Here is a 17,828-nt window from a genome sequence, read left to right on the forward strand (position 1 = left end):
CTAAGAAGAAGGGTGCAATAGCATGGGTTTGAAGAATGGGCACGGAGATGAAAGACTATTCAGGAATAATGTCTTATGATTTAGGCAGAAGTCAGAAACAACAGCAACAACAACTCAAGCAATAATGTACACAGTTGTTTCTTTAGGGTTTAACAAACATGCTTTGTAGCAGAAGTCTTGGAAGATTTTGTAAGTATTTCCATTTAACATGAACTTCAGAGAGATTAAGAGAGTTAAGGTTAGAAGGTTAGAGTAGCACTACTCTAGAGTCAGAGTGAAGTTTTGAAACTATATTATCTGCTTTCAAGATAAATGATCTTATTTATTCTAATGGCTGACTATTTCTTGTCCTCATCCTTGATACCTAACATGAATTCTATGGGATTTATGTAAGATTTTTGAATTGTTAAATGTTAGAACCTGGAAATCCCTTCAAAGAAAATGAGAATTCCTTTCTCAAAGATTGAGTCATAGGCCAACAGCTTGATAGATGAAATATCCTCTTTTGCATGTGCAACAGAGTGTGATATGCTTCATTTTAATGAAACTTACATTTTTTTTATGGGGAATTTTCATGGGATTGAGTGCCAGGGTTTATTTGACTCAGAATGAGGGGAGCTTGTGAAATCCTTGTGCAAGCTTTTTTATTTTTATTTTTTAAAATAAGTTTTTATTAAAATCTTTTAAAAATATAGTATCCCCAATAATCCTTATTCCCCCTCTTTCAGAAAATCATCTAATATAACAAATAATAATTATTTTCTTTTTATATCAACTTTATTTTCAATTACAAATTTTTTCTCACTCCTCACTTTCTTAGCTATTGATAAGACCAGAAATGCAAAACTTTTGCAAATATTTTCATGCAAAAGTAATTCTTCCATTAGCCATATTATAGAGAAAAAGATAAAAAGAAAAAATAGTTTGTTTCGATCTATACTTTGAGTCCATTAATTCTCTATCTGGAGGTAAATAGTAGTTTTCATCATGAATCCTTTGGAATTGCATTAGATCATTGTGGTGATTTCATAGTTGATTATTTATATTGACATTATTGTGAAAATTTCTCCTTGTTATGCTCCTTTCATTTTGTATGTCTTTCCAGTTTTTTCCTGAAATTATCTCCTTTATCATTTCTGCAATACAGTAGTATTTATAACATTCATATATCATAACTTATTAAGCCATTCCTCAATTGATGGACATCCCCATAGTTTCTAATTCTTTACCAACACAAAGAAGAGTTACCATAAATATCTTTATACTTCTGGATCCTTTTCATTTTCCTATAATCTATTTGGGGGATAGTTGTGCTATTTCTAGGTTAAGGGGTATGCACAGTTTGTTATCACAGTTGAATAAATATACACCAACAGTACATTAAGCTGTATATAAAAATTTATAACACAAAAATAAATGTTAAGATCGGTTCAAAGAATACAAGTTGAATATGTCTTATGAAAAAAATTTTTAATATTGCTAATTCAGTCAGTCAACAAACACTTCTGTTTCATTAATTTATTTGTTTATTTATTTCACCCATTTATAAACTATATGCTATTTTAAAGCAGAATAGAGTCCCAGTGTTGTGGGGATGGGGCAGTGGGATGGCTTCTCATCATTGCACTGCTTTAGCCCTAGAATATTGTCCTCTGAGCTGATGCACTGAGAAAATGTATTCTGTTGATTCCAGTCCAACTCTACCTCCCCTATCTCTACTCTTTTACAAATGACCACGTAGTCAAAGCTAGCATGCTAAAAATAGTTTTTGTGCATCAAGGAGAATGAATTAAAATATAAAAGGGGGGAGTGAATAATTCAGGCAGTAGGAGGTAAGAAATGATAAGCACAATGAAAATAAGATACTCAGGGATTCATCTGACAGCAGGGAACATGATGAGTTTCCTGCTTAAAATACTGGGGGTTAAGGGATAGTTCATTAATGCCTTCCCCTCAGGGAAGTAGCTTGGGTAGAGATAGATTCTTTTAGAATATGGTCTTACCCAGCATGATACCATCTAGAATATCCCACATTGTCACCAATTTTTGTAGTCACTGGTTCTCATAATCTTTCTGGATGAAAATGTTCAAGAGAAAAACCAATTTGCTCAATTTTTTTTTGTTTTGTTTTTGTTTTTTGTTTTTTCTCAAGAAAAACATTTCTATCCTTCTCAAAACTCTTCATGCTTCTCTTTCTGTTATTTTCTTTCCCACCTTTTCTACATATCCATCTCAATCATATACTACAAGCATAGCCTCTAAAGGTTCCCTAATCATCCTGAGATTATTGTGCTGTACCAACTACTCCACAAGATTGTGGTTTAGATAAAAGAAAATAATATGTGTTAAAGTGCTTTGTAAACATAATGTGACAAATATGAGTGGCTATTATTAGTAAAGCTATGAAAACCATTATTAATCCCATCTTTGGAGACATAAGAAATTCACTTAATTTTAGTTAAGTTTAACTAAGGCTTCTTTCCCAAATTTTATGGGTTTTTTATTTCTTTCACTATGGGAAAAATTCTTAAAATTTTTATTTTTAATTCATGTCTGTAGTTTCCTCAAAAGAGGATTAAAAAAGAGTTTGTTGTACAATATAAATAAAATTTCAGCCAGTTTTTATTTATTGCACATAAGAAAAATGATTAAAAGAAGAGATACCCAAGTATGCATAAACAAAAATGTAGCAACCTTGGGATACTGATACTAAAAACATCGACTTAATACTAATCTGTGTGTCTGTTAAAATGCTGCTTCATATTTCACCTCATCTTTGCACTGTCCAAATAATTCATTCTAGGCTTACTATTCCTGCCAAGCCCAACCAAAATTTGTGTAAATCCTTCTATTGGTATTCATTTTCTCTAAAAATTACTGGAATAGCTGGTAGTGGTTCCTCTCTGAATGGTAGCACCAACTACTGCAGACTTGAAAGCTTGGAACTTATTGATTTGATTACTTTAAAGTCTGAAAATATCTCTCAGTATTGTCTAATTATTTATACTCAGATAGGAACCCCAAAGTATTGGAGGTAGCCAGGGACTCAAGAGCTAGGCAGAGACTCCTATAAGCCTACACTTGAACCCTCTGCTCATCATTTCTGCCAAGTGGCATTTCCTTAATCATTTACAAGATAGGTTTGATTATGCCTAACAACCTAAGAACACAGATAGTGAGAAAAAGGATAAAACCACTAGACATTAGAGTTACTAGAGAGCTAGACTTGGAATTAGGAAGACTTGAATTCAAAACCAACTTTAGACTCAGTAGCTATGACATTAGCTAAGTCATTTGTTGGCTGCCTCAGTTTCCTTATCTATGAAATAGGGACAATTATAACACTTCCTAGTAGTAGCAGTAGCAGCAGCAGTAGCAGTAGTAGTATCCACTGAATGGTTCACTCCATTGCTAATCTCTAATGTAGCTTTGTTAGCAATTTTTCCATATCCAACAAGATTCAAGATTTCAGATTTCATGTATTATCCCAAAAACAAAAGGCTCCTCAGCACTGAATTATGTTTCCTGAAAAGGCCAGGGTACAATTAAAGTTAGCATTCCCTTAGGTGTGATTTAATTCAGCCCTGACTACATTTGTACTATCTTCTTCAGAGACAGAAGTTAGTGCAAAGAGAGCTGGCTGTGAAGTTAGAAATACAACCTAGATTCAGGACCCACTTCCACCATATATAACTCTAAGCAAATTACTTAACTTCTCAATTAACTCAGTAAGACCACACTTTAGAGAGGATATCCTTATTTTTCCTGATGCAGGAAGTTCCTTACTTGGAACTGAATACCAGTAAAATCAAACATCCTCACAGCATACCCCTTTCTGCTACATTAAAGTGGGTGATATATGAAAAGTGCTGTATAAATCTCCAAGTACTCTATAAATGTTTGATTATAATATGTAGGCAGGTGTCTAACATTGAAAGTCTTTGCCATTTAAGTGATAAAATAAACCTCTCTAATGTTCTCAATCTATGTCAAGTTTAGAATATGTGTCTTTTCAGAATTCTTTATGTTACGGTACAATATATCTTCGTTTTCAATGTATTGAGAAAAGAAAATACAATCAGAGCTTTCTTCTCCAGATCAAATCGTTGTTTTGTTATCATAGTTTTGTTTTTGAGGTAAGGTGAGTGGCAATGTGATATAGTTTTTGTTGAAATTCCAGTAATTGTAATTGAAGATATGCTAGAGCACCTTTTTATAAAATGACTAAGGTAAAATCCCAAACTTGATTTTCTTAGAGGAAATCTTCATGCTCGATCCTGAATGCCAAAGATTTACCTCCTATTTTTGTAGAAAACATCTTTAGTCCAAAATCTGAGGCTGGGATAGAGAGAATGGAGGCAAAAGTATAAACTTTTATACTTTTTATATATAAAAGTATAAACTAATGAAAGCAATTGCTTGTGTTGATTCCATAAAAAGAATGAAAATGATTTGTATTAGGATGATTTGGGTCCTTGCCAAAGAAATCTACAAAAATGTTGTCAAGAAAAATATTGTTTCTCTAATATAATTTATTGCTAAACCCTTTCAATTCTGTTTACTACATTTAGGGTGCATTTGCTTGCTCTCATATTAGGCTTATATCACCAACTCCCTGTTAGAGAGGTTGAACTATAAGATGTACTATAAGCATCTCAAACTAAGCATGTCCAAAATAGAATTCATTAAATCTCCTCCCTACTTCAACCTATCCTTTTTCAAACTTCCCTATTATCAGTCCTGTTTCTAGTCACTCTGTCTCTTAATGCTGATGTCTTCTTCAGTCTTTGACTCTCTCTCTCTCCAGACATCCATTCAATTGGCAAAAATATTGTTTCTCCTTTCACAAGCTCTCATAAAATTCCTTATCTTTCCATTTACACAGAGATCACAGTAATTCAGGTTCTTCTGCCTCTCTACTAGACAATAGCAATAACCTCCTAATTAATATTTCTGCCTATCCTTTCTCTATTCTGTCCTCCACATAGCTGACAAAGCAATTGTCCTAAAGTGAAGAACTGACCATGTTACCTCTCCCCATCTTTCTGCTAAGTGGCTTCATATTCTTTCTAGGATCAAACATACATTTTTGTTATTTGTTTTGTCATTGAAAATACATTTTCTTCCTGACTCATTATTCAGACCTCTCAATTCTCCTTATGTATTATTCTTCTCCACATGCTGTTACTCAAACATGAGCTTTAAATCTCTCACTTTCATGTTATTTCATTGGCTACTCTTTATTCATATAATGCTCTCCCTTCTCACCTCTGCCTTTTAGAATTCCTAGTATACTTAAAGATACAGTACAAGTGCTACCTCTTTTAAGGCATCTTTCCTAGTCCCATTATATGCTAGTCCCTTTATCTAACATGGAGAAAGAGCTAAATTTCCATGTTCACTCCACTTCTCTATTTATATAGTCCTCTTTAGGTAAGATATGCCATTCATTACAGTCTTCCAAGCTCTCCTAATCTAAGTAAAACACTGTCATGAATTGCTTTGCCCCCTTTGTGCCTTAGCTTCATGCTTGGAAACACGTTCCCAGTGAATTAAAATTATTTCCTTTGCATCAAGAAGAAACCTGAAATCACTGAAAGCACTGAACAATTTTCTGAAGGCAATCCAGAATATCCATCTGCTCCTGATGAGTTCTGGTCCCAGTTTATTTATGGTGTTGTTTCACATATATGTATTCATGGATCAGCATATAGTCTGTCTTCTATATGAGCTATTGTAGGACTATTTCATCTATTTGACCATTGGAAGCAACTACACCATTCTGTGGCACATTATAATTAGCTCAATGTCATCTGCAAACAGGATTATCTAAGGTATCTTTATATGGTATTATAAACAGCAGTGGTTTAATTTAAGTAGTTAGAAAGAAAACCATAGGAAGCCATAATAGTAAAATAAGTTTTCATTAAAACAAGCAATAAGGAAAATGAGATGGAACTAATGATTCTAAATATATGGAGGAAGCCCCCATAAGAATAGAGGAAAGCCACTGTAGAGGAAAGAAAATATTTATTAAGTGCCTACTATGTTTCAGGCATTGTGTTAAGTGCTTTACAAATATTATCCCATTTGATCCTCCCAAAGACACTGGGAGGTAGGTGCTATTATTATCCCTTATTGCATTTAAGGAAGCTGAGGGAAATAAATCAAATGATTTGCCTATAGGTCTCAAAGATAGTAAGTGTCTAAAACAAGATTCAAATGCTACTCTCCCTGACAATAAATCTCCCTGCTTATCAACTCTGCCCCACCTAGCTCATGCAGATTGGCTGTACAGGAAATTCAGAGTATAATGGATTTGATTCTGGGTGAGACTTTCCTTAAGTTAGGGCAGTATTTTTTTATTTTTCATTTTTACAAAATTGAGCATAATTTTGTTATTATTAATGTAGATTTTGCATTTGGGGAGTGGGGGAATTCTGCAGGTAATATTAACTTCATATTACACAGTAGGGATCATCCAATGATTTACCATTTGTGTGTTTTATAGCACATAAATATAGATCAAGGGATTTATACAAGTGAGATCAGGCAGAGGTCACTAGATGCAAATGAGATAAATCTCCCCCAACCTGCGAAAAATAAAGTTCTGGAAAATCCCTGTTGTCAACAACTGCCTATAGGCAATCTCTTTTCCCTTTGGGATATATACTAGCTATCCTCCAAATGCATTTGACAAGTAATGTAGATTGCTGTTCTTTACCTTACCTGATATTAATAGTCAGAGCATTATTGAACAAAATTATCTCTGTTGCTACTATTCAAAGTATCTTGAATAATTTTAACCTCTACAGGAGAGATGTTTTTTAATTTTTTATTAGTTTTTTTTTAATTTTCAAAATATATGCAAAGATAGTTTTCAACATTCACCCTTGAAAATCTTGTGTTCCAAATTTTTCTTCCTCTCTTCCTCCCACCTCCCTGCCCATAGACAGCAAGAAATCCAATATAAGTTAAACATGTGCAATTCTTTTAAACATATTTCTACATTTATCATGCTGAGCAAGAAAAATCAGATTAAAATAGAAAAAAAATAGGAAAGAAAAAAAAAAAAGCAAGTACAGAAAAGTGAAAAATCCTATATTATGATCCACATTCAGTCCCATAGTCCACTTTCTGGACACAGATGGCTCTCTCCATCACAAGTCTATTGGGATTGGCATAAATCACCTCATTGTTGTAAAAAGCCAAGTCCAATAGAGTTGATTATCATATATTCTTGTTGTGTACAATGTTCTTTTGGTTCTACTCACTTCACTTAGCATCAGTTAATGTAAGTCTTTTCAGGCGTTTTTGAAATCATTCTGCTGATTGTTTCTTATAAAACATTAATATTCCATTACATTCATATATTACAACTTTTTCAGCCATTCCCAATTGATACAAAGTATTGCTATAAATATTTTTACACATGTGGGTCATTTTCTCTTTTTAAAGACTTCTTTTGGATACAAAGCCAGTAGAGACACTACTGGATGCAAGGGTATGAACATTTTGATAGCTCTTTGGGCATAGTTCCAAATTGTTTTCCAGAATGGTTAGATCAGTTCACAACTTCACCAACAATGTATTACTGTTTCAGTTTTCCCACATACTGTCCAACATTTATCATTATCTTTTTGTGGAGAGAAGCCTTTTAGACAAAAACTTTAAAGGTTGCATTTTGAACTATGTATTATTACAAAAAGTAAGCATATTAGAAGGCTATATTACCAACAGCTTTGATTCAGTTGTGTTTGAATGCTCAACATATGCTTGCCAAAAAGACTGTTTTATGAAGTACTAACAGCGGAAAAACACTCATATGGCTATCAGAAAAGGTAATACAACAACACTCGCTTAAGAACTTGGAACTGATTGTGTGACATGAGAGACACAGGCAAAGTATTGCCCAAACGTGATACACATTAATCAGGAAAGGCCCTGTGTTCTTTCATCAAAGAAAACACAACTTTAGAGAATTCAGCCCAAATGTTCACATGGACTGTTTGTGACCAATCTGTGATAGACCACTCCAAGCTATCCTTGGTCTGATCAGACCATAATTTGCTCATTAGATAGTGATTTGACTTTAACATAATTATTTTGGTTTTCTTTGTAAATGAAAGACAGCAGCCAACCAATCAGCCTATTCAATTGTGAACTGTAAGAAAGTATCTATAGATTACTATTTTTGAAAACCTACTTATTTGTTTTCATATTTTCATCAGTTAGATGGCATAGTTAATAGAATGCTGTATGTTTATTTAGGAAGACCTGAACTTAGATCCCACCTTAGAAAATGGCTTTATGTCCCTAGGCAAATCACTTGGATTCTCAATCTCAGTTTTCTTGTTATAAAATGGGCATAATATCACCTGTTTCATGAGTTTGTTGCCAGGATCAAATAGAATAAGGTATATAAGTGGTACATAAATATTAGTCATGACTATGCTTGATATTCACAATATATTTGTAGATTATTCTCATAAAATTATACAATGGTAGGAAAATAAGCATATGAATTAGCAATTGATATTATCTGTAACTACCTTTCCCTTTTAAAATAATAAATGATTATTTTTTTTGTTTGTTTTAAGATTTTTCTCTTTATGACATCCTCGAATTAATCTTTCTATATTAGGGGTTAGATCTAGGCAGATTCTCTTTTTTATATGATCAAAGAATGGTTGTAACATTTGTATAACTTTCTATGTTCAAAATGGGGAAGAGAGCTTTCTCTCTCTCGTTCTCTCTCTCTCTGTCTCTCTCTTTTTCTTTCTCTCTAGTACCAATTTTTTTCCTGGATACCATTTCTATTTTTTCATAAAGCATATCATGAACTACCCCACTATTGTAACTCTGCGTTCATTAATGGAGAAAATATTGTTATATACATTTCCCACAATTTGTCATTACTTTGTTGTTCTTTAACCAGATTCATCTATAAATGCCTTTGGTATAAAATGTTTTTGAAGGGTCTCTCATCAGAGTTCATGTAAACTTTATTTTAAAAAAATCATTACAGTCACATAAATAATTATTGTTAGATTTATCTATTCAAGGTATTCTGAGAATCATAATTTTTAACATGAAATGTCACTTTTGGCTAGCAAGATAACTCTAATCTTATTGTTTATTATTACTGGGAATATTCGATAGAAATCACAAACGTGATTTACCAAAAATATAAAGACATATAGTTTTTTATTATTATGGTTAATAACTTATTTTTTTTTTCTTGTTTGTAGGTTTTTTAAGTACTGGGGACCAGGCAGCAAAAGGCAATTATGGATTGCTTGACCAAATCCAAGCTTTACGATGGATTGAAGAAAACATTGGATCTTTTGGAGGGGATCCAAAAAGAGTTACTATCTTTGGCTCAGGAGCAGGAGCATCTTGTGTTAGTCTATTGACTTTGTCTCACTATTCAGAAGGTAATATGATTTCCTCTGTGATAATAATGAAATAAATAGTGATAGATACTTATTTTAAGAACATGAAGGAAATTTCCTACCTGAATTAAATGATAAAGCCATATTATTTAAATATGCATAAAACTAGGTAATGATCTTTATATGAATGTGCTTTTTCTTCCCTTCTTACCATATTCTGTGCCTGGCCAGTTTTTGTTTAACTTTCTTTTCCATGAAAATTAATGGATCAGTTAAAATTTGTGATTTAACAATGATGTTGGCTACATCAATTAATCTCTTTCTTAAAATTTTCAAATTCTAACTTCTTGGTGATTTTTTATAATCTATGATCATAAGAGTCATTTATGAAATCCTTATTCAGTCTGAATTTTTATTTGTTAGTGACTGTAGGTACAGATGTAGTAAATATAATATGAAATAGAACATCAGAAAATTTAAATTAAAGAGTACTAATATAATTCCATTTGCATTTCAGTTATGGTTTTTAAAAAAATTAATTCCCTTATTTTTTGCCAAAACTTTATAAAAATATTGATAGATATTTTTCTTTGATATTTATGTCACATTATTTTATTAAAGCACTTAAGTGCTCATTTTAAACACTGCTATTGACGTGCTTTACACATAGGACAAACACAGACTCATAGAACTTCAGTGTTGCAAAAAATTTAAAACCTAGTAATCATTTAATAAATATTTGCTTAATTAAATTGCTGAAACAAATCATTATTAAAGAATATTATAATGTAATTTGACATTTTATGTTTTTTTTATTTTTACCAAAATTAGGAAAAATACTTATTCATACAGGAGACAGTAATATTTAGAAGGTTAAAAATCCACTTATGATTCTTACATATAGACAAGTCAGATTTTTGGTAGCGCCAATCATTATGGATGCAGCCCTGAATCTGACAGAGAACAAAGTTCTCTGAACACCAAAATATATGTCCCAAAGATTCCAGTTATTTAATAAATAAAAATATAGTAATATCTTACTGTGTACCACAACACTGAGAATACAAAGAAATCCAAAAAACAACCTTTTCTCTCAGTCTTCAGATTTAATGAAAGAGACAATAAGCAGAGATGAAGAGGAAAAGAATTCCAAACATAAAGTGCCAGATTTGATAGAGAAGACTGGAAAATTGGTGGGATTGATAGAGTTGGCAAAGTGACAGGTGACCTCTTGAATGAGCAAGAGTACTAACAGATATAAGCATACATAAAAGTCTAAACAGAACTGAATTGTTGTACAACACATTATGGAAATGAATCACAATATTTTTATGTTAAATGGAACTCATTGGCCCAAGTGGAAGGAGAGAGACAGAGTAAGGTTAAGATTTCTAGTCAAAATGCTAAAACTTATCAGATTCTTTAGGCACTTGAAGAAGTAAGTTTTCCTTTTTGTAGGAAACAAAATCTTTTTAACCTTTTCCCTTCTCCTTCCCCATCAAAGCAGAATAAATGCAGCCTCACTGTGCAGCAGGTGTGTGGAACCCTTACCTTGAGAGAGTAGCAAGAAAATGAGCAAGTGAAGCATGTGTCATCTTCTACCCTGTTTTGGGAGCAATTCTTGGATGTTGACACTGTTCTTTGTGCTTTTCTGCACAATTGATATATTTTTTGTACTTGAAAAAATGATTGGTCTTTATTGTGTTAAGTTCAAATCAACTAAAAGATTTTTCTTAGTTCTGAGAAATCTCTTTAAATAACATTTGCTCCATTATAATTTTATTAACTATAATTTGGATAGGGCTTTGCTGCAAAAGGTTTTGAATCATTTTACTGATGTCTTACATTGGTTTCTGCAATGGTATACATACAGGTGACTTTCCACTAAGCTACAAGAAGCCCATATTAAAGTCAATATAATAAGAGACTAATACAAATAGACTATGTAACAAAATTCCTAAATAGTGACTAACAAATAGAGCATAGAGCCATTAGAATTTCAATTCTGACTTATCTTTGGGCCATTCTTTCTTTTTTAAAAATCATACCTTACTGATTAAAATCATGTTCTTCACCTCTTTCCATCTCTTTCTTTTTAAATCACATATTACTGATTAAAATCATGTTTTTCACCTATATAATTGCTTCCATGATTTTAAAAGTTAACATAGTACAAATTATCGGAATCAGAGATTTTATAATCTAATATCCTTTGTTCCTCTTCCAAATAATATCCTCCAGAAATAGAGGTTTTATATTTCTAGACATTCATGAAGTGGAATAAAATACTTATTTCTTTTACACCATCAATTTCAAGTTTATTCTGAACCCTAACCTAAATTTTTTGCAGTTTTTCAAATCCTGTGCTTGGAATTGTTGTCATTTTTTTGGAAATAATAAATACTTTGGGAAAAAATCTTATTAGTTCCAATTGGAGAATTTAATTAGATATGAACAAATTATTTTTTCAAATGCACGTTAATTTTTTTTCATATATTTACAGTTAAGGGAGAAAATCTGAAACAAATAATACAAAAGTATATCAGGCCAAAATAATCCCACAAATTGAGCATATTAAATTGATTTTAGCTGAACATTTTTCCTAAATTACATGGTACCTGGTTACTCTGTGAAAGAGGTAAGCATATAATTTTCCTTTGACCTTTAAACTTGTGAAAAGCATATTGACATGGAACAGAGAATTGAATTGCCTCTTAGGTTCATTTATTTGTGGGAGCTTTTTTAAGGTAAAAACTGAAAAATTCTAGAGGGGTAGATGAATAGTATGAATTTTCATTGGGAGTGAATTTACAAGGGTAGTTTCCTTTTCTTAACTCTTTATTCTGTGGTTAGAAGAACTTCCTATTAAAACTAGTGTCAAATTGAAAAAAAAAAATGAGTGAAAGAGTGGCTGAAATAGCTGAATGCTACTGTACTCAGAAATTCACATCCCTGAGATACAATAAAAGCATTCTTTGCTTAGTAAAAGCTGCTTTTTTATATTTTAGATTTTCATTTGCATGTACACAATTTGCACCTGCAGGTCTGTTCCAAAAGGCAATCATACAGAGTGGAACAGCCCTGTCCAGCTGGGCAGTGAACTATCAGCCTGCCAAGTACACTCGGATATTGGCAGATAAAGTGGGCTGCAACATGCTGGATACCACTGACATGGTTGAATGCCTTCGGAATAAGAACTACAAAGAACTCATTCAACAGACCATTACTCCAGCCACATACCACATTGCTTTCGGGCCCGTGATAGATGGTGATGTAATTCCAGATGACCCTCAGATTCTAATGGAGCAGGGGGAGTTCCTAAACTATGACATAATGCTTGGCGTGAACCAAGGGGAAGGCTTAAAGTTTGTTGATGGTATTGTTGACAATGAGGATGGCGTTTCTCCAAATGATTTTGACTTCTCTGTCTCCAACTTTGTGGACAATCTGTATGGTTATCCAGAAGGAAAAGACACCCTACGGGAGACGATAAAGTTTATGTACACTGACTGGGCAGATAAAGAAAATCCTGAAACTCGAAGGAAGACCCTGGTTGCCCTTTTTACTGATCACCAATGGGTTGCTCCTGCTGTTGCCACAGCTGACTTACATGCCCAGTATGGCTCCCCAACATATTTCTATGCATTCTATCACCATTGCCAAAGTGAAATGAAACCAAGCTGGGCTGATTCAGCCCATGGTGATGAAGTTCCATATGTTTTTGGCATTCCCATGATTGGTCCTACTGAACTCTTCAGCTGTAACTTCTCCAAGAATGATGTCATGCTTAGTGCAGTGGTTATGACATACTGGACAAACTTCGCCAAAACTGGGTATGTTTTACTCTTAAGGCAGCTTTCTTTTGATTTCCATGTTTTTTGCTTTTTGTCTTTAATTAAATGATTACACTAAATCTAAAATTCTTCAATTTGCAATATTTTTGTTCCAGAATTTTACATTTGTTACAAAAGGAAAATATGGTGGGGTTTTTTTTTCTCTCCAAGGTTAAATACAATTTAAAAATTCTTCTTCATCATTCCATCTAATCATTTTTTTTTATAAGGCTGGTTGGATAATAATAACTCCACAGGCCAATTTTTATTTTTATTTTTAGCTCAATGAGTCCTGCCTAGAAATAGCAACTTCTGCAATGGAAAAAAATTAATAATTTTATTGTACTACATAAAAATGGGAGTACATCTTAGTGTTTTCCATCTCAAAGAGACTACATACATCTGTTGGGAGAAAAGTCAGTTACTGAAAAAGAGTTCCCTCATGGGAAATCCTATAGCCAGGCTTACTGCATAGCAACACAAATGAAATGAGCCTCCTATTAACCATGGAATAATCTCATCCTCATAATTGTATAAATATATTTGAAAAAATATAGAAAACACAAACGACTGTTAGAGAGATTTGGAAATTCAGCTGAATCTCTACTCTGTAGATACTCGGTTGATATGGAAGAAAACCCCTAAAGCCCATTTAAGTGACTAAGAATAGGTTGTATTTACAAATCCTTGTCCTATATCATCCTTCTGACAAATAATGCGGTATTGTTCTGTTCTACCTTAATGCTGGTTTTTTTTTTTTTTCACCTTGAAACTCTTGTACTGAATTAAAAATAAAGATGCTCATGGCACTAAGGGATGGTAAATCTTTTCAATAAACACTTATAGCAGGGTTAGGCTCTCAGATTGCAGCTGCAGTGCAGTACAGTAAATTAGCAATAATATTAGAAGAAAACAGAGGTGTTCTGCTTAGAATGATAGAATGTTTAACAGTTTACAATCTTTAATGAATATAAACAATATTCTGTGGAAAATTCATTTGTTTATTTGATTATCATTTTATTGAGGACAATGATTTAGTAATCAAGATTGAATGTTGTGTCTAGATAGTTTATTTACAATTGTTTATTGACATCTTTCTGAGTCCATATAGTTGAAGTTTGCATTTTCCATATCATTTCAAATATGTATTTGTTCACCAAGGGCTTATATGAAGGCATCTAAATCTAAGAAAAAACAATAAGAAAAAATACAAACTAAAAAAAAAAAAAAGGATTAATTAGTGGGTAACTGTGTATTATCAGAATGTTTCCTTGTTTATAAATTATTTAAGTGATCAATTAGTATTTGTTCCTTATCTGCTGTGTGAGGATCTGGTGGAAAACCAATGTTATCACCATAATTGTGTCAGGATATTTAAAACATAAAATCTGACACTGGGGGACTTCCATTCGTGTGAGGGTGAGAAGAGCTAAAGCAACTATACATTACAGTGGAGGAAGCACTATTTTTGTACTATAGATTATATGACCTATCAGAATTTAGACAAATATAAAGACAAAATGACCAAGAGTAGCAAAGGAAGAATTAGAACATAGTCCTAAAAATATGGATAGGAACTGGACGGATCAAGAGGAATAGAAGAGAACATTTAAGACAACAATGTGAATAAGCAACACTGGCTAAGATTCAGAAATTTGGATTCTTATCCCAGTTCTACAACTTCTTAGCTATGTGACCTTGTTCTGACTTGATGGCTGTTTCAATATCTGATGGATAGAATATTCTACCTGTTCCTTATAAGTATTAAATTATGTAGTAGAGTGATAATATCATAGATATAGGACTATAGATACTAGACAGGTTGATCTAACCCCTTAATTTTTCATATGAAGAAATTTAGGTCAAAGTACATTAAATAATATGTTCAAAGTCACCCAATAGTAAAGATAAGAGAAAATTCTTTGATAACATGCAATTGTTCAAAGAGGTGTGGCTTTCAATATAAGTAGTTGAGAGTCAGTGGCATTTTGAATATAAAGCCAGCTTCAGTCAGAGTGTCCAAATCTTGCCTCTTACCTATTCTTGTTCTGTAACCCTAGACAAGTCACTTAAGCCAACTTTTCAGGTGGTACAGTGGATCAAGGGCAGGTTTTAGAGTCAGCAAGACCTGAGTTCAAATCCATCTCAGATACATACTGCTGTGTGACATTGGACAAGTCATTTAAATTCTTTTTAATAGAGGAATAGTTTTTTTTTAATTATTATAGCTTTTTATTTACAAGATATATGCATGGGTAATTTTTCAACATTGACAATTGTAAAACCTTTTGTTCCAATTTTTCCCTTTCTTCCCCCCACTCTCTCCCCCAGATGGCAGGTTGACCAATACATGTTAAATATGTTAAAGTATAAGTTAATATATGTATACTTGTCCAAACAGTTAATTTGCTGTACAAAAAGAATCAGACTTTGAAATAGTGTACTATTAGCCTGTGAAGGAAATGAAAAATTCAGGCAGACAAAAATATAGGGATTGGGGATTCTATGTAATGGTTCATAGTCATCTTCCAGAGTTCTTTCCCTGCATGTAGCTGGTTCAGTTCATTACTGCTTTATTGGAACTGATTTGGTTCATCTCATTGTTAAAGAGGGCCACGTCCATCAGAATTGATCATCATATATAGTATTGTTGTTGAAGTATATAATGATCTCCTGGTTCTGCTCATTTCACTCAGCATCTGTTCATGTAAGTTTCTCCAGGCCTTCTGAAATCAGAGGAATAATTTTTGTAAAAAAGAAGTTGGTAGTTGTGGGTTAAATGTCAAGATAACCATACTGTGTAGGTCTGGTGTCCTGGTGAAAGAATAGATGGAAATCGAACCATGGACTTGAAAATATATAATATTGTTTTCATCTGATTGGAGTTAAGCTGAGAAATATGTACTACATATATATATATATATATATATATATATATATATTTATATTTCATACACACACACACACACACACACATATAAAACCACTGTAGGTTTTTATCTGGGATGAATCAGAGACATTATTACGTACAAAGATAAAATATTTATTTAATCCCTGCATGGAGAGGCCCAGAAACACTGGGACCCATCTCAATTCTTCCATGTGCTCCTGGAACCTGGCCAGCTTCTGGCTTGTCTAGGGATTAAAAGCAAGACATGAGCCTTCCCATTGGATAGACTAAAAGGACGTTATCATCCTTGACCAAAAATCACCAATTGCTGGCTGCCTCCCACAGGTCATATGGCCTTCCCAGGGTCCCAGCTCTGGGAACAGGGATCATGTGACTCAATACTGAGAAATACTTCATCCAATCAGTCCCATTCATTTTTGACCAAAGTAGGTACATGATGACAGCAGTGTTGTAATCTTGTAATTATTCCTACTACATTTAAAGCAAAATATAATTTACTTTCACCATGTATGATAAAGCATGGATTGGATGCTATCTATTGATAGTGGAGTATTGTTGTTGTTGCTGCCACAGTTCAGTCATTTCACTTGTGTCTGACTCTTGGTGACCCCATTTGGGGTTTTCTTGGCAAAGATACTGGAGTGGTTTGCCATTTCCTTCCCCAGTTCATTTTTTTAACACATAAGGAAACTTGAGGCAAACAAGATTAAGTGACTTGCCCAGCAAGGATCTGAGGCTGGATTTGAATTTGAATTCTTGATTCTAGTTGCAGTGCATTATCCACTATGCCATTTAGCTGCTAGTGGAGTATAATTCTTACTAATAAGTTAACTGACATCTGATTTACCCAAATACTGTGTATGCACAACTGATAAGGAAAGTATCCATTTGAGTAAACTGCATTTTTACTTTTTTAAACATACTTTGAATGTATTTTATAGATATATTTAATCAAAAGTAGATGAGAATCTAAATTATGTATAATCTATCCAGAAATAATTTCCTGCCTAATAGAGTGAGGAAGGGAATTTAAACTAAAAAAAAAAAAAAAAAACTATATGATCAACTGTATACAGTTCCATCAGGACCTGGATATATCAATTAGTTCATTGGCTGAGTGATTGATATATTATAAAGTATGATGGGTTTTTATTTGGTTTTTAATCACCATTCTCTAAAATATTAGCAAGTCAGGAATTTGCAGTTATTAATGGCTTATAAGCATGTTTTATAGTATCATCTGTCACCATTATAAATGCTGATGGGGGAAGAGTTTGTTGCAATGAGGCAAATTTATTATTGTCTCTTGTGTGAAGTTACAGTCTTTCTGCACCTCCAGCACAGCTCCTAAAAGTTTGCATGCCATTTCTCATGCACTCACTTTTAGTAACACCTAGGAAGTAGGAATTATCTATAAATATAACTTTCCAAACACTCTCAGAACTAACATTTCTGAACTTCTAACTTAAGGTTAGGTCTTTAAGGTCTTGAAGTTGATAGATTACATCTGGTACCTCTTGTTAATAGACACAAGGAAGTAAAATTGGGATTGTGCACTGGGCTAACTATGGAAAAAAGTAAACATAATACATTTTAAGAATAATACCAAAAACCAATTGTAACCCTGTCTTAAAAGATACAAGACACTCACTAGCAATAGATGTTTTGAAACAAAGGATTGCTGAAAAA

The 17,828-nt window shown here is 33.0% G+C and overlaps 1 protein-coding gene across 4 annotated transcripts in view; it reads left to right on the top strand.

The window, feature by feature from the left end:
• The window catches only part of NLGN4X (neuroligin 4 X-linked), a 444,496-nt gene that overhangs the window by 407,282 nt on the left and 19,386 nt on the right, over positions 1-17,828 (top strand). For all 4 annotated transcript variants that reach the window (XM_003765598.2, XM_031959031.1, XM_012546108.2 and 1 more), the window contains 2 exons: positions 9,252-9,437; positions 12,439-13,228. In XM_003765598.2, coding sequence (XP_003765646.2) covers positions 9,252-9,437; positions 12,439-13,228 — 976 coding nt within the window. The remainder of the gene's footprint in view (positions 1-9,251; positions 9,438-12,438; positions 13,229-17,828) is intronic.

The sequence above is a fragment of the Sarcophilus harrisii genome, chromosome 3 (assembly GCF_902635505.1).
Source record: "Sarcophilus harrisii chromosome 3, mSarHar1.11, whole genome shotgun sequence".
Classification (NCBI taxonomy): Eukaryota; Metazoa; Chordata; class Mammalia; order Dasyuromorphia; family Dasyuridae; genus Sarcophilus; species Sarcophilus harrisii.